Source organism: Cydia fagiglandana, chromosome 25 (assembly GCF_963556715.1).
Source record: "Cydia fagiglandana chromosome 25, ilCydFagi1.1, whole genome shotgun sequence".
Taxonomy (NCBI): Eukaryota; Metazoa; Arthropoda; class Insecta; order Lepidoptera; family Tortricidae; genus Cydia; species Cydia fagiglandana.
In genome coordinates this window covers 1,959,453-1,983,732 of record NC_085956.1, presented here as the reverse complement: position 1 = coordinate 1,983,732, position 24,280 = coordinate 1,959,453, and the positions used below count along the sequence as shown (strand labels likewise).

The following is a 24,280-nucleotide window of genomic DNA, read 5'->3' as shown; positions in this document are numbered from 1 at the left end:
ACCTCGATCTTTCCCCTTTTTACCCGACTGCGCGACGCAAAGGAGGGTAATTAGTTGACCTTAATAATGTTTGCCCGAACAATCATTACAACGTTTGTTAGATAACGGGTTAAAGTTGAAGAAAAGTAAATGCGTGTTCTTAACCCAAGAGGTTACTTATCTGGGGTACGTGGTCACCAAAGACGGGATCAGGGCAGATAAGTCAAAAATAAATTCAATTCTAAGAATGGCTGCTCCACAAAACGTAACCGAATTACGTTCTTTCCTAGGGATGGTCAATTTCTTTGCGAAGTTCATTAAAAATATTAGTTTCATATTAGCTCCATTGTATAACTTATTACGGAAAAATGTAATCTGGAACTGGGATGGGGAATGTGAGTGGTCTTTTCGGGAAGTAAAGAAATTGCTGACGAGCGCGGAGGTACTGGCTCACTACGATCCAGACCTCCCGCTGGTACTCACTTGTGACGCGAGCCCGAGGGGCGTCGGGGCGGTGCTTTCACAAGCGGACAGTAGGGGGCGCGAGCGGGCAGTCGCGTTTGCGTCAAGGTCACTTAGTGATGCGGAAAAGAATTATTCGCAGATTCATCGCGAAGGGTTAGCTATAATATTCGCGTTAAAGAAGTTTCACCAATATTTATACGGTCGCAAATTTTTATTACGCACCGATCACAAACCTTTGGTTTCAATATTTGGCCAACATAAAAACATTCCTCAAATGACCGCTAGTAGAATACAGAGGTGGGCTGTTATTTTGTCCGCGTACGATTACGAGATAGAATACGTCAAAACTACAGATAACTGTGCGGACGGGTTGTCGCGGTTGCCGGAGACGGGGCGGTCGGAGGAGGCTACTATTCCGGAGCAGACATATTTACATTTCGCTCAAGAGGCTTTACTGCTAGATTACAATGTAGTAAAATTAAAAACCGCTAAGGACGCCATGCTCAGTAGGGTTTTATCGTACGTTAGGGACGGTTGGCCGCCAGAATGCGACATAGAAAACTTAAGGCCATATTTTAATAGGAAACAAGAGCTTTACGAAAAGCTCGGCTGCCTAATGTGGGGCCATAGAGTAGTGATACCGGAGAGCTGTAGGGCTAAAGTATTAGAAATAATTCACGAACCCCATATGGGTATCGTGAAACCTAAAGCGATGGCCCGTAGTTACGTTTGGTGGCCCGGGGTAGACGAGGCCGTGGAGGCGGCGTGCCGGGCGTGCGCGGTGTGCGCGGCGCACGCGGACCAGCCGCCGCGCCACGCGCCGAGCGCCTGGACTTGGCCCGCGCGGCCCTGGGCGAGGCTGCATTTAGATTACCTGGGACCTATTAACGGTAAAATGTATCTCGTCGTGCTAGACGCCATGTCGAAATGGATTGAGGTATTTCAAGTGCCAAGTACGGCCGCTAGCTTTACTATAAATATACTAACTGAATTGTGGAGTAAGTACGGTTTGCCTAAACAGTTGGTCTCAGACAATGGCCCACCGTTTACCAGCAAGGAATTTAAAGAACACACCAGTCGTAATTTTATTGAGCACATATTCACAGCGCCCTACCACCCCGCGTCCAATGGGGCCTGTGAGAACGCGGTTAAAACTGTGAAACGAGTGATAAAGAAAGCTATATCGGAACAGAAACCGGTTTCAGAATCTTTAAATACTTATTTATTGCATTACCGTAACACGGAACATTCCTCGACGGGGGAAACTCCTTCTATGCTACTAATGAATCGTAGACTCCGCACTAGGTTAGACGCCTTAAAGCCAGATAGGGGGGCTAAGGTCTTAGCCGCACAGAAAAAACAGACGGAGGCGGCGGGAGGGTCGCACCGGAGGGTGGAGGCGGGAGACACAGTGTGGTACAGACAATACTTACAAGGCGAGAAATGGGTTCCAGGTACGGTTTCAAAAGAATTAGGGAGAACAAATTATAAGGTTATTGATAAGGATGGTAAGGAAGTGCACAGACATATCGATCAGTTGAGACGGAGGACAAGTAGGTTAAGTTCGCTGGTAGGGCCAAATGAAGGAACTACAGAGGAACCAGTGGTGAGTACCGAAGAGTTGGGTGAGGGCGTAGGTAATGGCGAGCTCGAAGAAGAAGGAGAAGAAGAGATGTGGCATGACGCCGACCGCGAAGATCCTCAGCCGAGCCCTGCTAAAGCGCCGAACGCACCTGTACCGCCCCAGACTCGCCCTGAGCGGCATGTGAGACAATGTCGTGTAGACAATCCTCCTAAGTATAAGTACTAGGCTAAGGGTTTTTACCTTAGGTTAAGTGTTAAGTAGATAAGTCCTTCATTTGGGGTTGTAATTGTAATTAAGTGTGGAGGGATGTAATGTAGGTAGATACAAATACATTAAGAAACGCTGGACAGCGCGGGTAGATCTAGGTTCTCTTGCAATATATGAAGATTCCTAACGGTTGTGTTTTCTTGTGCTCCCGCTAATATAAGTATCCCGAGGGATTTACTGGAGACTTTACAGCCAACATTTTCAAGAGCCCGGTTTATTGCAGGTTTAGTTCGAAAATGATTTAAAATGTTTTTTTTTGCATTTCTATAGTGGCTATAGTAACCTCTATAGTGATTATAGTAACTGATATTGAAATAACCGGACCTAACCTAACCGGACTTAACGTAATCGTTTTTTGTCAATTTTTGACCCCCCCCCCCCCTAAAATCATCCAAAAATTCGAAAATTCTTCGAATGACCCCGTTTCCTCCTACGTCATGCTACCATCATCCGATGTCCCGACCCCCCCCCCCCCTAATTTGAAATGACGTAATTTATGAATAGCCCCTAACGGCCTAACCCACTTTTCAATTTTTCTGTTAGTAGTTTGGTTCTATAAGGATCGCAGTTCCAACCTAACCTAACCCCCTTTTCTGGTAGCAGTTCGGTTCTGTAAGGATCGTAGTTCTAACCTAACCTAAACCATTTTTATGGTAGCAGTTCAGTTCTTCAAGGATTGCAGTTCAAACCTAACCTAACCCACTTTTCTGGTCGTACGTAGTTCTGTTCTGTAAAGTCAGCAGTTCTAACCTAACCTGCTTACTTGTTGCATTTCGGTTCTGTACCTCTCACCTAAGGGGCTGTCCATAAATTACGTCATCGTATTTGACCATTTTTGAATTTTTGACCCCCGCTCTCCCTAACATCATCCAAAAATCATGCTTCGAATGACCCCGTTTCCTCCTACGTCATGCTAGCATCATCCGATGTCCAGACCCCCTCCCCCTTATTTGAAATGACGAAATTTATGAATAGCCCCTAACGGACTAACCCATTTTTCCATCTCAAAGGAGGGAACCCAAATTTCATGCACCCATCATGGCACTAAAATGTCAGTATGGAAGTTGTGAGTACAATTTCATCTCAATTCACCTGACGATTTATAAAAAGACATGCTGACGTTATTTTTATTTATTTTTACTTGAATTTACAAAAAATATATCTTATATAAAAATAGTACAATTTACTACAACAATCAGTCTTTTGCAATTAAATACATATAAATAAACGAATTAAACTAAGTATATCATATAAAGTTAGCCTTTTACAAAACCAAGTATAGTAAGGCTATGAGGTATTCCACCAAAGATTAGCAAGGACCATGATTCCATCAGAGATGTGCAAGGATGCGTAGAGAGGTAGATTTGTTTCTTTAGAGTGAATATTAGAATTACTTCAATTACCTATCCTCACTCAGCGCAGTCCTGGAGGACAATTTGTATTGGTTCTTACAAACACATTCCTCGCAGCTTTACCATCTGTCAAACACATTCTTCTCAAAACATTTTTTTGTTTCAAAATGTCTAAAACTTGAAATGACTTACAATTTCTTAAAACATTAAAGTTTTTATCTGAATTTTAATTTTGGATTTTCTCCCCTTAATACAAATTTGAAAAGAACTGAACCTAGTTAATACATTTTCATCATTTGGGTGGTCTTCGGGCCGTGATGTTTAACTTTGTTTTATAATACCGTCCTGCTCTTCGTCTCCTTTTAAAGTGACATAATTAATTCCTTCAGCATTTATGTCAAGATAAGTGACCTTAAATAAAAATAAAATACCTAATGTAATAAATACATGTCCATAAGAAACAAAACTTTGTGCATATAATTATCATTATACATACCGGAAAGTCATCAAAAAAATCCAGAGAGCTCTTCGATATAGAAGCAAATGATTTTGAGATTTCGGATGCTGTAGTGTGGATGTATTTTTTTTTATCTCCACAACCTTATTAATCCACATTTGTCTGGCAGTCTTCTGGCTACAGCATTCAAAATACTTGAAACTATCTGCAAAAAATGAATATTGTATGGGTATATAAATAGAGATTTTAAAAGTATAACTGGATCTGGAAGGGAGGATTAGAGCCACTTGCACCATCCCACTAACCCGGGGTTAAGCATTTAAACCGTGAAGGCAGGCGTGGCTCACTCCGTGATTTCGTCGCTTTGCTACTTCAAAATACTTGAAACTATCTGCAAAAATTGAATATTGTATGGGTATATAAATACAGATTTTAAAAGTATAACTGGAACTGGAAGGGAGGATTAGAGCCACTTGCACCATCCCACTAACCCGGGGTTAAGCATTTAAACCGTGAAGGCAGGCGTGGCTCACTCCGTGATTTCGTCGCTTTGCTACAGGTAGCTAAAAGTACATCCGTTCCGCCCTAATTTTGGAGAAAGCCATAAGCCGTGCGTGGCGCTGTCGCCACCTAGCGGCCATATCTGTGCTGATCGTAACAGACACGTTTTGTTAGAGAGTGAGTCTTCTGCATCTAGTACTATTATTTATTCTGTCTTGAAGGCCCACTTGCACCATCTCAATATCCCGGGGCTAAGCGGTCAAACCGTTAACCCAATGTCAAATTGTACTGGTAATCATGGTAACTCCAGATTTAACCGGTTAACCCCAGGTTAGTGGAATGGTGCAACTGAGCCTAGCAGTGTCAAACTGTACTGGTAACCATGGTAACTTAACTCCAGGTTTAACCGCTCAACCCGGCCTAACCCGGGATAGTGAAATGGTGCAAGGAATAATTTCACATTTTTTTTGGGTGATAGAAATAGTTTATACATATTAAGTAGCTACATAAAATAATAATAATTATTCATGGATACATGTGTGTGGACACAGCACATTAAAGTTCAATTTAGATTTAATCTTAGGAAAAGCACTTACCAAGATTTGTATGACTTATATTTATATCACATTATATGTATGCATCTGCTGCGTATTATATTTGCAAGTACTTTGTGTACAGTCGGCAAAGCTATTAGCTTGGTATGGTACCCCTGTATATACATTTGTATGCAGAATGCTAAGCTAATTTTTGCTGATGGTACCTGGCAAATATTTTACCGTGACAATAGTTACATACAATAAATAAATCTTTACGAACCGCCCTTCGTTGCATTGTTTTTCAGCGTTTGTGGCAAGGTTTGTTCAGGTAACAAAATTATTTGTCAACAACATGACAACAATAATAAAAGATTGAAACAATTATGTCGGTTAAAGATACTCACGATTTTCGGCATAGGTTTGTTTTACGCGGCGGTGCCGTGTCATCGTTAGTAAGTATAGTCCTCCTCCTCCTCATCGTTTTCGATGACGGCGACCCCAAATAAATCGTTGACGTTGTCTAGCGTGAACCCTGGCTGGCCAGGCCGAACTTGGCCTATAATAGGTACTCTATTGCACGCGTGACAATAAAGTTGGCTAGCTGCGTCGAGCGTGTACACGTAGGAGGGCTTAGGTTAGTCACAAACATTTAGACCCTTTACTGAAAATTAAACTTAATTTCAGACTGGTAAAGCACAAAGTTTTGGTTTTACCATGGTTTTACCCGTCAATCAATGCACAATACATGTAACATGTTTGTGTGTCATCTGTCACCAGTGTCATCTTACACTGACAGTAGTCGTTTTTTTTTAATATGGCTTACCCACACTCTCACCAGCAATCTGTCCAACATGCATGACGGACGTAAAAATATTTACAATTTCTGAACGAAACCATAGAGCTGTCAAATGTCAAACAACAAATTGAACATTTGCATTCTTTGTCGAATTTTTTTTCACTTTTAAATGCAAAATACTCGACAATACGAATTTTGCGGATACATGTTCTCGATTCAAAAGTGATATTTTTTCAAGCTCTTTCGATTGAGCATAATTTCTTTTGGTTTTTCCGTCAGAGCCGCTCGCGTTTATATATAAAGATAAATCGTTGTTGATGCGTTTGCACAGTTTTATCGTTGCGTGTGGAATGGCGATCGTTCATTTCGGCAGTAGTTCACGTCGCTCCCTTGTGTGCGCACGTGGGTCACTATTCAAGTACAATAATGAAAAAATTAAATATATTATATTTATAAACTATGCTTTGGCACATAAGAATTTGGAGCCTTTTTGGAAAGTAAAGAAAGCGAATTAAACTAACAGTTTACCACTATGATCTTCTATTTAATATGGGTACTCAAATATACTGTTACTGTCTATTCTTCGGGGTCCCCTGAAGATCGGGGCCCTGGGCACGGGCTCCATGTGCCCTTATGGTAAAGACGGTAGTGAATTTAGTGCCAGTGACCCGATAGTAGGGTTCTCTGTTCATAGTTGCTGTTTTTTATGTACGGGATTTTTTCATGTTTGGGCCTATGCTCATAGCGCGTAGCGCGCGCTGACACTGAATGTGTTAATTTTTATAATTTTATTTTAAAGAAATCATAAATCTAACTCCAGAGCACATAAGAAGCCCTAATATCTCTAGTGCGTCATCATTTTCCATTGTGGATGACATGGCGTTTCTTGGATGAGCTTTGCGAAGAACTGACGATCGGCTCCGATATTGGAGGCGTGTGGAGGCACTAGGAACGTTCGATTTATCTGCACAGTCGGACTGCACGGATAAATCGCTACGATTTATAGTTACGTGTGTAGCCAGCATAAGATTGTTATGTCAGGGTCTCCCCAAATATATACAAGTTAAATTGGTTAACCATACAATCCAGACACTTTGAGTTTACAAACAATTTCATTCACGAAAATTAAAACATTGTCCATGTTGGAAGATTAGTCAGCAGTCACTTTCATAACAAGTCTTCAACATTCGAGTCTGCGTTGGTCTGCCAACACATGCTCCTGATGATGCTCCTTAATACAGAGTGAAACTTGTTAAGCAATTTTTGATTTAAAATAAGTTAATATATTTAATGTGTATGTGTCTGATGGAAGTTTTATTATTAAAATTGATCACTTCATGTTAGTTATGGTTAAGTTTGACTTTTTTTTCACATAGGATTGCAATTTAGTATAAAAGTATTGTTATATTTGTACTTTTATGGATGTAATTAATTAATACACCATTTCGAAAACACAAGACCGTTTATTTCACAAAACATAAACTGACAACTCAAACACTGACAGCACTGTCCCAATGGCCATAGACTAGCTATAGCTTTATCTAAACAAGAAGTATTTATTGTTGCCACACTCTTCCCCACTTAGTAAAAATCTATTCTAAACGCTGACTACATTTTAGTAGCTGATTAGTATGCCGTTTGCAACTTTGCCCCTCCACTTCGACCTCAGTTACAATAGGAACAATAACATGTGTAATAACCTTAAACCCATAACCTCTCCCCCTTCTCCCCGGACAGAAATATTTCACTATCATTATTATTTTTCAATGCCTGTTGTAAGTATCTTTTATCAATTAAGCCAGCTACTGGGTGAGGCCTAAGCAGTGAGAAACGGCACCTCAGCTCCCTGCCAAACATTATACATTGTATATTACATTGTAGACAAACCTTACAATTTTTAGATATCTCATTAATATCCTTATCGAAATCTAACCACCAAAAGTAGGAGCGCGCTATCTCCTTTATTCTAGTTATACCCAGATGGGAGGCATGCAGCTCTAACATTATTTCATCAGTTAGCGAACAAGGTATAATAACTCGATAACCCCACAACACACACCCCTGCAGGCGCAGCACGGTTCCATTTTTATCGACTATCACTATGCGCGTCCCTTTTGCACTTACATACTTGTTAGAACGTGACAGGCATGGTGACAAGGGATAAAAACGCGACCGTGCTACGCCACCTGGTCCATGGTAATTTCGTTATTTCTAGAAAAATAATCATATTCTATTCCTAAATTATTGCTCTCAGGCCATCCATCTCTACAGAATTGAATGATGTTACACAATATAATATAGTAAAGACAAAGTTTAAGTACAGAGAGCCATTTTTTTCCAATAATTCTAGGTAATCCATCCTTGACAATATAAAATATTGGTTTTTCTACATTAACAGTTTCATACGGCAAACTTAAGTCTTCCAAAGCACTCAATGGTGTTGAGGTTGATTGGTCAAATTTTGTAGAAATTACATTCGGTTGCTTTATTTCTAAATTTGGAAAATATTGCTCCTTAATAGAAAAGGTAATGTTACTTACATCTGGTCCGGTATCAACCTCAAACTCCAAAGAATTGCCACTTACTTGGATACTTAGCTTTGCTGATGGGATCCTCTCTTGTTCACTAATACAAAACATATCATAGAGTTCCGGGCCCGGAGTGTTATTTTTCTGCTCACACTTTTCCTGAGTAACAGTAACAGTTGAATTGTAAGTTGTCACCTCATCAGCCATATTTAAGGTTTTCATCCTCCAATTACCTTTATTTCGGTTACACATTTTGAAAATGTGACCCTTCATACCACATTCGCTACAGAATTTCCCACGCAAAGTGCATTCAGCTCTCATGTGCCCCTGTTTTCCGCAACAAAAACAAACTCCAGCGCTCTCTCTTGCCTGTGGTTTAAATTTGGTCTCCTCATGTCGCGGACCATAGCCTCCGTCCCTTTCTACCTTGAACATTTGTGGTTGGGTCTCTTTTTTCTGACTCTTGTAGGTTAAATTATATGCGGTCTCCACAGTTTTTCCAATTTCCAATCATTTTTCCAATGGTAGGTCTGCGTGTTTAAGCAATTCGAACTTCACTGCTTCATACAAAGTGCCATTTAGAAGCCGTTCTTTGAGCTCTTCATTAAGATTTTTAAAATTACAATTTTTGGACAACTTCTTTAGTTCAAGTATGTATTTGTCTAAATTTTCGTCTTTTTTCTGGTCTCTCTTTCTGAATTCAGCTTGTTCCAGTGCATAATTTTTAACAGGATGGTAATGTTTCTCTAATTTTTCACAAATTTGCTCATATGTGAGAGTCACTGGTGAGTCTGGAGTGCATATAATTGTAAGAAGCTCGTAGACACTCGCCCCAAGCTTTGTGATAAGTAGCGGTACTTTCTTACTTGCATCAATGTCGTTTAAAATGAAGAAACACTCTAGTTGTTGTTTGTATGCATTCCAGCTGCCTCCGGTAAAAACTTCCAGGTTCGAAATTAAGTACATTTTATAAATTTGCGTGCTTATCTGCAGTGCAATCTCGATATTCCTCTCGTTCATCAATATCCCGAAAGAACCGTCGAATCTCCTCTACCGGATTATTATTTATACTGAATAACTTCGTCACTCACCCTAATAGCATTTTCTTGTAGGGATTTTGTTGGGCCTTTGTTTACGTATTAGTTGGGCAACCGTTATATTTGGCCGTACGATTTGCTGGAGGGCCCTCGACAAAGGCCCTCCCGAAGATTCCCAACAGAGGGCCATTAGAGTAATTTTTTCGTTGGGCCTATTTAAATAAATCATACAATTATTCAACGGTGGTGGTTTTGGTTGGGCCGTGGTTGGGCCTATACACATTTGTTTGATGGTTGGTTAATTGTTACATTTGGCCCTACGATTTGCTGGAGGGCCCTCGACAAAGGCCCTCCCGAAGATTCCCAACAGAGGGCCATTAGAGTAATTTTTTCGTTGGGCCTATTTAAATAAATCATACAATTATTCAACGGTGGTGGTTTTGGTTGGGCCGTGGTTGGGCCTATACTCATTTGTTTGATGGTTGGTTAATTGTTACATTTGGCCGTATGGCTTGCTGTAGGGCCAACTGCAAAAAAATAAAAAAGGGCAATTTTTTCGTTGTGCTTCTGTTGGCAAATTCAACAATTACCCATCGGCAAGTCAGGTAGGTCGGTAGGTAGTCGTGCACCAGGTTGAAGGCCCAACACAGCTTGTCCCACAAAGGGCCAACATTGTAACTTTAACGTTGGGCCTTGTGTAGGATTCTTACAATACTACCGTAGGTAAATAGTTGTGTAATTTATAGTGGGCCTACAGTCTTAATTATGTAATGGGCTTTTGTTTACGAGGCCTACAGTTACCCTACGTTAGGTAAGTGGTTGTGTAATACGACGTTGGGCCTTTGCTGATAAATATTACAATTACACTACGGTAGGCATTGGTTGTATCCACATGAAGGCCCTAGGCAGCAGTTGTTCTTAATCTTCTCTGTATCGTTCCAATTTTAGTATATGTACTGCCGAAGTAAGTACACTTGCTATACACTCTAATTTGTATATATACTAACCGCACTTCGAAACTTCGTAAGCGAGATTTATGTTTTTTGAGATTTAAATTGAGAAAATGTTGGTAAAATACAATTTTTTAAATTTATGTATAAATTTTATAGTTATAGCTATTAGATTTATAAGTTACTTTAAAAAAATTTATGATTATATCCGGAATGACGAGAAAATAACTATAACTTCGATGTTTGGAGACAGTAACGCCATCTAGTGACGCCACAAGCAAACTCAACTGGTATTGTTGGGCATCAGTACCACAGCCAATGTTGGTAAATGCGATATTTGTGCTCACTGGGCCAACGAATGTTATCGTTGTTTAGCCACCGGTACCAAAATACACAAAGGCCCATTGTTAGGCGTCAGTGCCACAGCCAATGTTGGTAAATACGATATTTGTCATCATTGGGCCATCGGATGATATCTTTGACTAGCCAACGTTACCAAAATACACAAAGGCCCATTGTTAGGCATTCGTGCCACAGCCAATGTTGGTAAATGCGCTATTCGTCACCATTGGGTCAACGAATGTTATCGTTGTTTAGCCAACGGTACCAAAATACACAAAGGCCCATTGTTTGGCATCAGTACCACAGCCAATGTTGGTAAATGCGATATTTGTCGTCATTGGGCCATCGGATGATATCGTCGATTAGCCAACGTTACCAAAATAAACAAAGGCCCATTGTTGGGCATCAGTGCCACAGCCAATGTTGGTAAATGCGATATTTGTCATCATTGGGCCATCGGATGATATCGTTGATTAGCCAACGTTACCAAAATACACAAAGGCCCATTGTTGGCCATCAATGCTACAGTCAATGTTGGTAAATGCGATATTTGTCGTCATTGGGCCATCGGATGATATCGTTGATTAGCCAACGTTACCAAAATAAACAAAGGCCCGTTGTTGGGCATCAATGCTACAGCGAATGTTGGTAAATGCGATATTTATCGTCATTGGGCCATCGGATGATATCGTTGATTAGCCAACGTTACCAAAATAAACAAAGGCCCGTTGTTGGGCATCAATGCTACAGCGAATGTTGGTAAATGCGATATTTATCGTCATTGGGCCATCGGATGATATCGTTGATTAGCCAACGTTACCAAAATAAATAAAGGCCCATTGTTGGGCATCAGTGCCACAGCCAATGTTGGTAAATGCGATTTTTGTCATCATTGGGCCATCGGATGATATCGTTGATTAGCCAACGTTACCAAAATACACAAAGGCCCATTGTTGGGCATCAATGCTACAGCCAATGTTGGTAAATGCGATATTTGTCGTCATTGGGCCATCGGATGATATCGTCGATTAGCCAACGTTACCAAAATAAACAAAGGCCCATTGTTGGGCATCAGTGCCACAGCCAATGGTGGTAAATGCGATATTTGTCATCATTGGGCCATCGGATGATATCGTTGACTAGCCAACGTTACCAAAATACACAAAGGCCCATTGTTGGGCATCCGTGCCACAGCCAATGTTGGTAAATGCGGTATTCGTCACCATTGGGCCAACGAATGTTATCGTTGTTTAGCGAACGGTAGCAAAATACACAAAGGCCCATTGTTGGGCATCACTGCCACTGCCAATGTTGGTAAATGCGATATATGTCATCATTGGGCCAACGAATATTATCGTTGTTTAGCCAACGGTACCAAAATACACAAAGGCCCATTGTTTGGCATCTGTGCCACAGCGAGTGTTGGTAAATGCGATGGTGGGCCAATACAAAATTAACGTTGGCTACGGAACGAACCTCATCCCAACGTTTTCCCTACCGTTGGCACCGTGGGCCCCAACGAAAATGCTACTAGGGCAATAACTTATTCGCAATTATTATTAGTTCCTCTTGATTTTAAAAGTTCGCCTATTACCGTTTTGCGTTTGTTTTTTTTCATAACCTCAAAAATAAACACTCGAAATTCAACACATTCACTTTTTACTATTATTTATGTTATCAGTGATCACACGTTGTTCGTAGTCGTCTCGTCGCCAGGTTGTTATATTTGTACTTTTATGGATGTAATTAATTAATACACCATTTCGAAAACACAAGACCGTTTATTTCACAAAACATAAACTGACAACTCAAACACTGACAGCACTGTCCCAATGGCCATAGACTAGCTATAGCTTTATCTAAACAAGAAGTATTTATTGTTGCCACAAGTATTAACGCATTTACTGCCAAATGATATTATTTTGTATGACAGTGAATGCATATATACGCATTGCTTGCAGTTTATGTTTAAAAATAGTCAACATCACTCAAGGCTCATCATTAAATGAACTTTTATCTATTTACCAGTACATATCAAAGAAGAGCCACAGAATGGACATCATTCAGACAGTCTGAAGGAGGCAGAGTGTGTCAAGCAAGAGACGGAATGTGAAAATGAAGTCAAGGAAGATCCCTCATGCTCCGACAGTGAGTGTGGTGTGAGCGAGGCAGCCATGCTGGCCGGCCTGTACACAGACCATGAAGTCAAAGATGAGCTTGTTCTGGGACAGGAGTGTCCATATCGACCTGACGTCACTCTAGTAGTTAATGGTAAGTTCTGAATTGTTATATAATGAAGGGCCCATGCACTATATTACATATTGGTGTTGACATATATCCATGATATCCATGATTATATCGTATATCCATGACTTGCAAAAGTAAAGTGAAATAAAAGTAACTTTAAGTCATTAAAAGTAAAAGTCGATACTGTAACGCGGTATTCTCACGAAATACATGCTCGGAACTGTCAGACTCTTGTTAATTTTGGATACAAGTGTCGGGAATTAGCTACTAAGCACTGAAATAAAAATTAATACTATCTGATAAACGAATTTGCAGCATTCCATGAAGTTGTCTACTTAATTTTCTAAAAATTAGGAGGTGTGAGGTTGTCTAGCGGCAAATGATCAAAAATGAGCCCAGAAAAAGATTAATCATACCACATCTATCGTAAAGGCCACATATTTGAAAAATGTAAAAATGTAAAGTCAAATTTCACGCCATATCTACTCACTGACTGATTAGTTTGTAAGTCTATATTTGAATGTCCATTCTCACCAGCTCGCGTTAGCTCTGTGCTTCGAGATTGCTGCGTGACACTCGAACGCCTCCCACACGACGAGGCTCTCGTCCAGCGCCAAGACACAACTTATACTGACACGGAATCCGATACTAACGAATTATACGCTAGAGAGAAAGTACCGATATGTGATCTTTGTGGTGAAAGCTTCAGTCTAAAGTCAGATTTATTGAAACACGTCATGGATCATATCCACAGCCCTTCAGCCGCGGAGCAGGAAGGGAGTGGACACAGTTATGGTGAGTTTATTCACTTATTTGTGTAGTCGTGGTCAAAATCTGAGGACGCAGTAATAAGTGGCGCGCCGGCAGCCCGGGCTGCTGGCGGTGCCGCGCGCGCGCACCAACCTGCTGCGCGAGGCGCCGATGACGCGCGCCGTGCGTACCCTGAACCTCATAGCCACGCATATAGACCTATTCTCATGTACGATGAGTGAATTCACAAAAGACGCATTATTAACTCTTTGTTATAATAGGGAATAGATTATTATGTTATGTAAAAAAAAAAAAGTCTGTTAGATATAGGTATGTACTTGTTTTTGTTTGTCTGTTTATGTTTGAGTTTTGTTTTTTTGTTTTTGCAACAATATCGCATTGGGTTCTGCCTGTAATGATATTTGTATGTGTGGAAATAAATAAAATAAAAAAAGTAGCAACATAGTACCTATAGAAACACGAATACATTGACAATTTGACATCTATAAGTGCATACTATATCTGTTTAAAAGACGGGTGTTGTCGGAACGGGTTGCAATTTTACAGTAGATAACCAACCGAACTAGACCAAATACTCGTTCTTCTTATTTCCTTATTTTCTACTTTTGGTACGGCCACCAACAACTTTTTACTTCTTTCGCCGATGCCTCGTACAGTTACTAGGCAGTGTAGCAAAGGAAGGTTTCTTTAGATATTTTAATTTACAAGTAATTTAATTACTATGGAAGTATTTTTAGACTGCCTAGTCAACGTGATAATTCGTTGAAACCATCTATGTGGTCTTATGACATGTTAAGATAGTGTAACAATGTTTCAGCAATTGATGGTCAATGGACGCAGGAGCAGGAGCGCGCCCTGTGCCGCAAACACGATATTTGGGACTGCTGCGTGCTTCTCAAACGCCTCCAACACCACGAGGCTTTCGCCGACAACGATACCCCATACATAACTCAAACTGACACGGAATCTGATACAGAGGAAGTACACACTAGAGTTGAATATGAGAAACCAACATGTGATCTTTGCGGAGAAAGTTTTGCACTGAAATCCGATTTGAAGAAACATATCATGATTCATATCCATGTACCTACCACACACCATCCACAAGCGAGTACTGATAGGGAATCGGGTACTGAAGAGAAAAACATCGATATTGACTGTGAGAATGAACCAACATGTGAATTTTGTGGCGAGAAATTTGCTCTAGAATCAAATTTAATGAAACATGTTATGATCCATATGTATGTAGCTCGCACTAAACAATTGTATGAAAATTCCGAAATTCATACTTATGAGTGTGCCACTTGCGGTAAAATATTTCAGCGAAAAAATAGCTTAAAGCATCATATTGAAACGCATTCGACCCAGTCAAAGTCAAAGGACTTTAAATGCAATAAAATAAGGGAGAAATCATACAACTGTGAAACATGTGGAAAGCATTTCCCAGCTAGATATCGGTTGAAAAGACATTTACTAATTCACACGGACATAAGACCATATCCGTGTGATGTATGTGAAAAACGATTTAGATCTAGGACTAATTTAAAAAATCATACACTGATTCATAGTGGGGAAAAACCATACACATGCAAAATATGCAACAAACGATTCACGCATTTGTACAGCCTCAGGGTACATGAATTAACACATACTGGAGAAAAGCCGTTTGCCTGCGAGACATGTAACAAGCGGTATACGCATAAAAATAATTTAGAGAAACACAAATTCGCCATTCATGTACTACGTAAGTAATTTAGGGTAGACCCACTCTACTTTTTTCTTACAATAGGGATGAGTCTTGATAGTTCTTAGGTAAGATCAACATATTGCACAAAGTTAGGTTTAAACATTGATCATGATCAAGCGCGGAGTGATCAAAATAATAAGATTTAGAAAAGTAAAGATGAAGAAAAACTTTAAAATAAAGTTATTACCAAAACCTAAAAATTATTATTACCCTTTGTAGGTACAAACAAACATCCATAGATATTATTTCTTTGAAAAATAAAACTTTAAACTAAACAAACGCGTATTCATTTTCGTATAGATTCTTACGTAATGCGAACGTGGCGACTACGTTCAAAATCATTCACGGATATTACGAGTGTCCGGAACTGAGCGACCTGTTCATTCCAAAACTCAAACAAGATGACATTACTTTAAACTAGTAACAACAAAACATTAAACAAATATCCGCCAAAACTTTATTGTAAACCGAATAATAAAGACTTGGAACGAATTACCCTTCAAAGATATGAACTCGGCATGTGTGAATCAATTTAAAAATAGACTTGACAAACTATCTAAACAGTGAAGTCTTGCTAAGTGAACTATGGTTTAGATGTATCTGCATCAGCTGCCTGTCTTAAATGAAATAAATTGATATGTAAGACTTTAAACTCTCGCGTTTTGTACACATATTCAATTACACAAACGGTCTGGGTTAATATTGATATAATATGTATATATTAATATTGTTCAATCTGTAACGGGGAGAGGCGGCCTATTAATTTTTTTTCTCACGTAGGGGTGGATAGGGGTCAAAATTTCGCCAAAATCGTCCTATAAATGAATGGCAATCTTTTACTGATTTGCGCGCTTTTAACGAACATAATTAACTTGACCCACACGGGTTATGAGGAAACGATATTGAACAATTTAGATTTAGATATAACTCAGAGATAGCCATTACTTTTACTTTTGCAAATACACATATACGCCCGGCTCGGCACAACAAACAAATGAAACCATATAAGTTGATCAATAACTGTTTCATGATAACTTTTTTAAACAAGATGAGAGCCTTAAATTGCCTACATAGATATAATGCTGGCTGTACACACTCGTCGAGAGCGCCGAGTCTCGGCACCGTTCCGATCCAGTCGGAGAGGCGCCAGACGAGACGAGTATGCGCGAAACGAGAAGGGAGCATGTACGCACTCGTTCTCGGCTAGGGTTGCCGTTGCCAGATGGTCGGGATTTGGCGGGAGTTTCCCGATTTTTAGCATGTGTTCCCGAAAAAGTGTAATCTGTCCCGTAAAACAGCTTCATGTTTGAAAACAATCATTTCAAGTTCCGAACTGTCATCGAGCGAGCGAGCTGACGTAGTGCCAATAATGTAAAATATCATTGTTATTAATATAATTACTTTTATTTGAATGTATTTTTTTTTCCCGACTTTAGTCCTAAAATCCCGATTTTTTTTTATTGTTTCCCGATAATAGCGCCTTTCGATCTGGCAACCCTATTCTCGGCCTGAGCGGCTACCGCGAAAACCGAAATTCGCAAATTGCGGGGATCTTTCTCTTTTACTCCAATGAAGGCGAAATTAAAGTGACAGAGAAAAATGCCCGCAAATTGCGAACTTCGATTTTTGCGGTTATAGCCCTGTCTCAGGGTGTCTCAAGTGTGGAGTCGATTGCGCGGATATGCGAAATCGATTCCACACTCGAGTTCGCGGCGTCGCGTCGCGATTCTCGCACGAGTGTGAGGGGGGTTTTACATAATGCAATGAAATAATTAATAAAATCAATAATATGGTAAAATAATATAAAATAAAATAGAGCAATTAAAAATCCTCGCTTGTGTTTAAGTCCTCTACCGTCCCAAACCATCCCAATGTGCATTAGAAATGTACACCCCGTTTCAATCTAATCTAATCAGAACCAATCATAAAACCTGAGGGTATGGTCCCATAGACAATTTCAGGCCTTTTTCTATTGACAGTGGTTTGCCAGACTATGCAAGATGACAGCTATGCTTTTTTTTACAAATGAAAATACCACAGAAAAGAACATTATGGAATTGTATAAGGCCGCCTGCCATACACTACAATTAGATTGAAGCCTTGAAGCAGCCTTTATGTTTATATATCGCATGTCGACAATAATCTCTTAAGGCCTCTCCAAACGTAATCGACAATCGCACGCAACTTGTTGCAAGGTCTGTAGACGCCTTTAGTGACAGGCAGTGACAGTGAACATGACGTTTTGTGTTTGAGGTTATGTTGATAATATATTTACATCCAGCAAAGTATTAAGTAAATTCATGATATCTTTTATTAAATACAATAGTAATTTTCCAGAAAGCTGTTCATTCTATAATTTATTCATACTATTCACAAAATATGTATTATTAATTTGATCATCGCATTAGTTCGTTGTTGTTGTTACTATTAGAAGTGGTCCTGTTGCATGAGTCTAGAATGGAGGGTTCCAGCGGCCTGTCTGAGTGTGTGCGCGTGAAGGAGGAGCCCGCCGAGCCAGAAGCGGGGCCCGAGCACCCGCCGCCCGGCGCGGCGCCAGGTGAGTCGCCGAGTGTTGGTACATACTAAGGTGCATGTACACTGCAGTTACCTTATATGGAGCACTGTGCAACGGTACTAATCCAGTTAAGTTACCTAATATTTCCACATTTTGTCCATCTCTGTAAGATGCATACACTGCATACACACTGCAGTTAAATGGTAACATTAGGTAGCTTATCTATTTACTTACTGTTACTCATTGTTGCTCCGCAAAAGTTCACTGCGGTGTGCAGGCACCTGCTATCCATCTGTGTCTCCCCAGATATGTACAAGTTTGTATGGAAAGTAGAATCCGGGCTGGGTTTTTAAAGCGTCAAGAATCAAAAAGAGGTATCAACTATCGCTACAATCCAGTCCAGAGTCAATGAACTTCCAGGTTACCCAATTGAGTCATGCAAAAATTTCACTAAATCATGTGAGGTTATTGTTATTTTCCCTGGCTATGGTTACTTAGGTATTGATAATTGCACATTTTACTAACCAGTTTTTTATTTAGCAGTGCACATAAAAGCGGAATTACAAAATGGGCATCATTCAGACAGTCTGAAGGAGGCAGAGTGTGTCAAGCAAGAGACGGAGTGTGAAAATGAAGTCAAGGAAGATCCCTCATGCTCCGGCAGTGAGTGTGGTGTGAGCGAGGCAGCCATGCTGGCCGGCCTGTACACAGACCACGAAGTCAAAGATGAGCTTGTGCTGGGACAGGAGTGTCCATATCGACCTGACGTCACTCTAGTAGTTAATGGTAAGTCCTGAAGTGATATATCATGAAGGGCTCACTATATTAATAACTGTGATTTATTTATTTATTTATTTTAGCCTTTATTTTTCCTTAAATAGTATTTCATTATGATGTCCTTGTTTATTTTACTATATTAAGGACCCCTTTCGGGTATAGGCCTCCTCCATATCTTTCCACCTTTTTCGGTCTTTTGCCGTGATCAGCCAATTTTCTCCGGCTGTGGCTATGATGTCCCTGGACCATCTTGTTATGGGTTTTCCCGCCTTCCTTTTGCCATGGGGTCCTGGCCACTTTGTGACTTTGTTGGTCCATCTGTCATCTGTCAATCTTCCTATGTGGCCGGCCCATCTCCATTTCTGTTTCAGCGAAAACTCGAGTGCATCTATGATGTTTGTTTTGGATCGGATGTATTTGCTGTTAATCTTGTCCTTTAGTTTTATGCTGAGAATGCTCCTTTCCATTGCTCTCTGGAATAACTGTGATTAGCAAAAGTAAAGTGAAATAAAAGTAACTTAAGTCATTAAAAGTATAACATGTATACTGTAATGTGGTGTTCTCACAACTGTCAGAGTCTTGTTAATTTTGGATACAAGTGCACTTAGCCACTAAGCACTGAAATAAAAATTAATACCATCTGATAAACTAATTTGCAGCATTCCATGAAGTTGCCTACCATTGTCCTGCACAAACGCAAGTTTTCTGAAGATTTGCAGGCATAAGAGTTTATTTTCCTGCGAGAAATGATCAAAAATAAGCCCAGAAAAAGAAACATCACCCTTAAACACAGAAAAAAAATCTAATAATTAATAATATAATTCCTAATCGATAACGAGAGCCCTTGAGACCTACTTGCAGAATATTCTTTGAATTTTGAATTTCGGTCGAAAATGTACACAGATTTGTAAAATGTAAAAGCGTAAGGTCGACTTTAGCGCCGTATAATGATAAATTGGTTTGTATGATTATAGTTTAATATATATGATATAGTTTAAGTCGCCAGCCTGTCGGTATTCTACAGGCTGCACTTCGGAGAGTGTGCCCAAGAGCTACACGAGCTTATTCCACCGTCCCCATTCTACCATCGGACTTTTAGACGCACGGCCGGTTTCCATCCTTACATGGTAGATATTCCACCAATTCGCACGAAGCGCTTTGCTTCTACTTTCCTTATGCGCACTGCCAAGGAATGGAATTCCCTGCCGGCGTCTATATTTCCGTGTTCTTATAACCCGGCAACCTTCAAATCAAGAGTGAACAGGCACCTTCTGGGCGAGCTCGCTCCATCGTAGGTCACGTCTACGCCTCGGCTAGTCTGTGGCCATGAGTAAGCCCATACATAATAATAAAAAAAAAATGTCCATTGTGACCAGGTCGCGTTGGCTCTGTGCTCCGAGATTGCTGCGTGACACTCGAACGCCTCCCACACGACGAGGCTCTCGTCCAGCGCCAAGACACAACTTATACTGACACGGAATCCGATACTGACAAATTATATGCTAGAGAGAAAGTACCGATATGTGATCTTTGTGGTGAAAGCTTCAGTCTAAAGTCAGATTTATTGAAACACGTCATGGATCATATCCACAGCCCTTCAAGCGCGGAGCAGGAAGGGAGTGGACACAGTTATGGTGAGTTTATTCAGTTATTTGTATAGTCGTGGCCAAAATCTGAGTACGCAGTAATAAGTAACAACATAGTACCTATAGAGACAGAAATACATTGACAATTTGACATCTATAAGTGCATACTATACTTATTTTAAAGGCGGGTGTTGTCGGAACGGGTTGCAGTTTTATAGTAGATAACCAACCGGAATAGACCAAAAACTCGTTCTTCTTATATACTTATTTTCTACTTTTGGTGCGTCCACCAACAACTTCAACATCTGTCGCCGACGCCTCGTACATCTTACTAGGCGGTATAGCAAAGAAAGGCTTCTTTAGTAATTTTAATATACCGATGTAATTCAATGACTTTGGAGGTATTTTTAGACTGCCTAGTCAACGTGATAATTCGTTGAAACCATTTATGTGGTGTTATAACATGTAAAGACAGTGTAACAATGTTTCAGCATTTGATGGTCAATGGACGCAGGAGCAGGAGCGCGCCCTGTGCCGCAAACACGATATTCGAGACTGCTGCGTGCTTCTCAAACGCCTCCAACATCACGACGCTCTCGTCAGCAACGATACCCAATACATAACTCAAACTGACACGGAATCTGATACAGAGGAAGTACACACTAGAGTTGACTATGAGAAACCAACATGTGACCTTTGCGGAGAAAGTTTTGCACTGAAATCCGATTTGAAGAAACATATCATGATTCATATCCATGTACCATCCACACACCATCCACAAGCGGGTACTGATAGGGAATCAGATGCTGAAGAGAAAAACATCGATATTGACTGCGAGAATGAACCTACATGTGAATTTGCTCTAGACTCAAATTTAATGAAACATGTTATGATCCATATGTACGTAGGTCGCACTAAACAAATGTATGAACATTCAGAAATGAATACTTATGAGTGTGACATTTGCGGTAAAATATTTAAGCGAAAAAATAGCTTAAAGCGTCATATTAAAACACACTCGACCCAGTCAAAGTCTAAGGACTTTAAATGCAACATAGGAGAGAAATCATACAACTGCGAAACATGTGATAAGCGTTTTATACATAGAGATCGGTTGAAAAGACATATACTAATTCACACGGATAAAAGACCATATTCGTGTGACGTATGTGAAAAAGGATTTAAAACCGGGAAACATTTAAAAATGCATACACGGATTCATACTGACATAAGACCATATTTGTGTGACGTATGTAAAAAACGATTTAGATTTAAGAGTCATTTAAAAACGCATACACTGATTCATAGTGACATAAGACCATATTTGTGTGACGTATGTAAAAAACGATTTAGAACTGAGACTCATTTAAAAATTCATACACTGACTCATAGTGACATAAGACCATATTTGTGTGACGTATGTAAAAAACGATTTAAAACTGAGAGTCATTTAAAAAAGCATACACTGATTCATAGTGACATAAGACCATATTTGTGTGACGTATGTAAAAAACGATTTAAAACTGTGAGTGTTTTAAAAAAGCATACACTGATTCATGGTGACATAAGACCATATTTGTGTGACGTATGTAAAAAACGATTTAGAACTAAGAGTCATTTAAAAATTCATACACTGATTCATAGTGATATAAGTGTAACGGTGCGTGTAACGAAGCGTTACACTATCGGCCTTCATACTATTTCTGGCACCATACAAATTCTAAATTCCCCTTTTGAAATTCAAATCCTATTCCAAATTCCATTCAATGATTTTTATTTTCAGTTCGATCACATACTTTGATCGATAAACATCATTTTATCTAACAGACTGTACTTCCCAAGTTTCTAAACACGACCGTTTAAGTGTGATTTTTATTAGTAAACGTAATAATTCATAAGTGCGTGCAGTTCAGTATAGTGCTCGTTTTGTGGCCCTGCACACCTTCCAGATATATATCTACATCATCACCAAGGCACATATTGTAAGTTATTTGATTTCTAACCTTCTGAATTACGAAAGTGTTTTTATACATACCTATCTGTTAACACGTAACCTGTATTGTTACAGGTGCCTTTTTATATAATTAATAAATACCCATCATCGCCCTGGTTCCCGACTTTGATTACCTTCCATCATCCTGGTGAGGCTCCCATCTGCCCCCTCACACTGGCGCCATCAACGTGATCAAACCCACCCGCCCTACGACGCAGAGCAGCCCTTCTCTTCGTGCCTCCTCCGCTACGCTCGTGCTCCTACTCCACGCCGACGCCTGCTACTTTTTGAAGACATATTTTTTTTTTTTATCAATTTTATATATCTTGTAATAGTTAGCATAAGATTTTTTTTTCAAAATTCTAAAAGGTTATAGTCGACCCAACTCAAATTTTCGCAATATCTCTCGGCCTAACATCATTTTATTTAATTTTCTATTTTACAACCAACCTTTTAACTAATCCTCAACCGTTTAACCAAAATTCCCCCCTTAAATAACCAATTACATATACATCTCTATATCTATTTCTATATCTATATCTATATCTATTTTCTAATCCCTATTATGCCAGCGTCCTACGCTTTTTGTCGCGCCACGTAACAAAACTCTTAACATAGTGATTACACAAAACATCTATCACATACAATTACACAATCCAAGATTTCCACTGAAATCTCACAAATTGGTTTCAATCCTAAGTGTTTTTAAAACTCCTTGGAGTCACTGAAGTGCGAACCAATCCTGACTTACGGCAGTACTGTTGGAGATAATCCGATAGCTTATCCTTCACCCGATTAAATAAATATACACAACTAAGCCTAATATCACAATAAACTTCTCCTTTCGATTCAATAAAAAATAAAATTTAATAACTACATATTTTATTTATATTGATAACATCAATTATTCTCTTCGTAATAGGTATCCACTTTAATAAACAATGAATCCAGCACTATTAAATAAACCTGAACTCATCTATGAACTCAAACTCAGGAACATTCAGTTCCCAGCCACCGCGCAGGCTGATGATTTAAGACAGCTCCTCACTCCAAATTTATTCGCGGACCCGTGTTCGAATCTCTCCAGCCCATATGATCTTGAACAGGATATCACCGAAATTAGCAGATGCCTCACAATAGTTTCTTCTCAGCTACAGCTTGCGACCACCAACCAAGCGAAGCACGATAGAATAGCGGTTTTCTTATTTCATTTATATAACAGAATAGAACGTCTCTCTATTACCACTGAATTATCTCCAGAAATTATTGACAACTATTCGAAAATATGCGAATTATTGTCAAAATGTCAAACAAAATTTAACATGTCACAACCGTCAACAACAACGTCAACTTACGCGTCAGCAACCTCTTTGATAGATGATTCCACAAATTTAGACCTACTTGCTCGAAAATTAACCAACCTCTCTGAAGCAAAACCAAGCGATTTTAAAAAATTCAACTATAAAGGCGATAGTTGCCCTTATGATTTTATTCGAAACATCGAAGAGTTTGCAATTGCGCGTAACATTGACGACAAACGCTTACACAAATATATATACGATTTTTTATCAGGCACTCCTTTAGATTGGTATAGGTCAAAGAAAACAACCCTTACAGATTGGAAATCATTTAAAACCCACTTCTTAAAAGATTTCGAATTGCATGACCATGACCACAACTTACTACAAAATATACATTCCCGTAAACAAAAACAACATGAACGAATAATAATGTATTTTTCAGCCATGGAAGCCCTCTTTTCCAAATTACATGAACCCCTTTCTGAAAAACAAAAAATAGATATCCTCCGTAGAAACATGAGCCCTTATTACAGTTCCAGATTAGTTCC

The 24,280-nt window shown here is 39.6% G+C and overlaps 3 protein-coding genes and 1 long non-coding RNA gene across 4 annotated transcripts; 2 read left to right on the top strand and 2 right to left on the bottom strand.

The window, feature by feature from the left end:
- The first annotated feature begins 718 nt into the window (after window positions 1–718).
- LOC134676782 (uncharacterized protein K02A2.6-like) lies at window positions 719–2,254 on the top strand. Its single transcript, XM_063535164.1, has one exon. The coding sequence runs from the start codon at window positions 719–721 to the stop codon at window positions 2,252–2,254; it is 1,536 nt and encodes a 511-aa protein (XP_063391234.1).
- A 1,326-nt stretch (window positions 2,255–3,580) lies between these two features.
- Window positions 3,581–5,921, bottom strand: LOC134677187 (uncharacterized). Its single transcript, XR_010100007.1, has 3 exons — window positions 5,547–5,921; window positions 4,145–4,310; window positions 3,581–4,059 (listed from the first exon to the last, which is right to left on the bottom strand). It is a non-coding gene; the product is annotated as an uncharacterized LOC134677187 (long non-coding RNA).
- Window positions 5,922–7,405: 1,484 nt separating this feature from the next.
- On the bottom strand, window positions 7,406–10,382 carry LOC134676947 (uncharacterized). Its single transcript, XM_063535326.1, has 2 exons — window positions 8,125–10,382; window positions 7,406–7,999 (listed from the first exon to the last, which is right to left on the bottom strand). Exons 1-2 carry the CDS (start codon window positions 8,899–8,901, stop codon window positions 7,640–7,642), a joined length of 1,137 nt encoding a protein of 378 aa, XP_063391396.1. The 5' UTR covers window positions 8,902–10,382; the 3' UTR covers window positions 7,406–7,639.
- A 72-nt stretch (window positions 10,383–10,454) lies between these two features.
- Window positions 10,455–22,596, top strand: LOC134676781 (zinc finger protein 729-like). The gene is made up of 9 exons (XM_063535163.1): window positions 10,455–10,467; window positions 12,824–13,066; window positions 13,580–13,837; window positions 13,896–14,021; window positions 14,631–14,942; window positions 17,992–18,117; window positions 18,619–18,861; window positions 20,229–20,486; window positions 20,930–22,596. Exons 1-9 carry the CDS (start codon window positions 10,455–10,457, stop codon window positions 22,237–22,239), a joined length of 2,889 nt encoding a protein of 962 aa, XP_063391233.1. The 3' UTR covers window positions 22,240–22,596.
- Window positions 22,597–24,280: the final 1,684 nt, after the last annotated feature.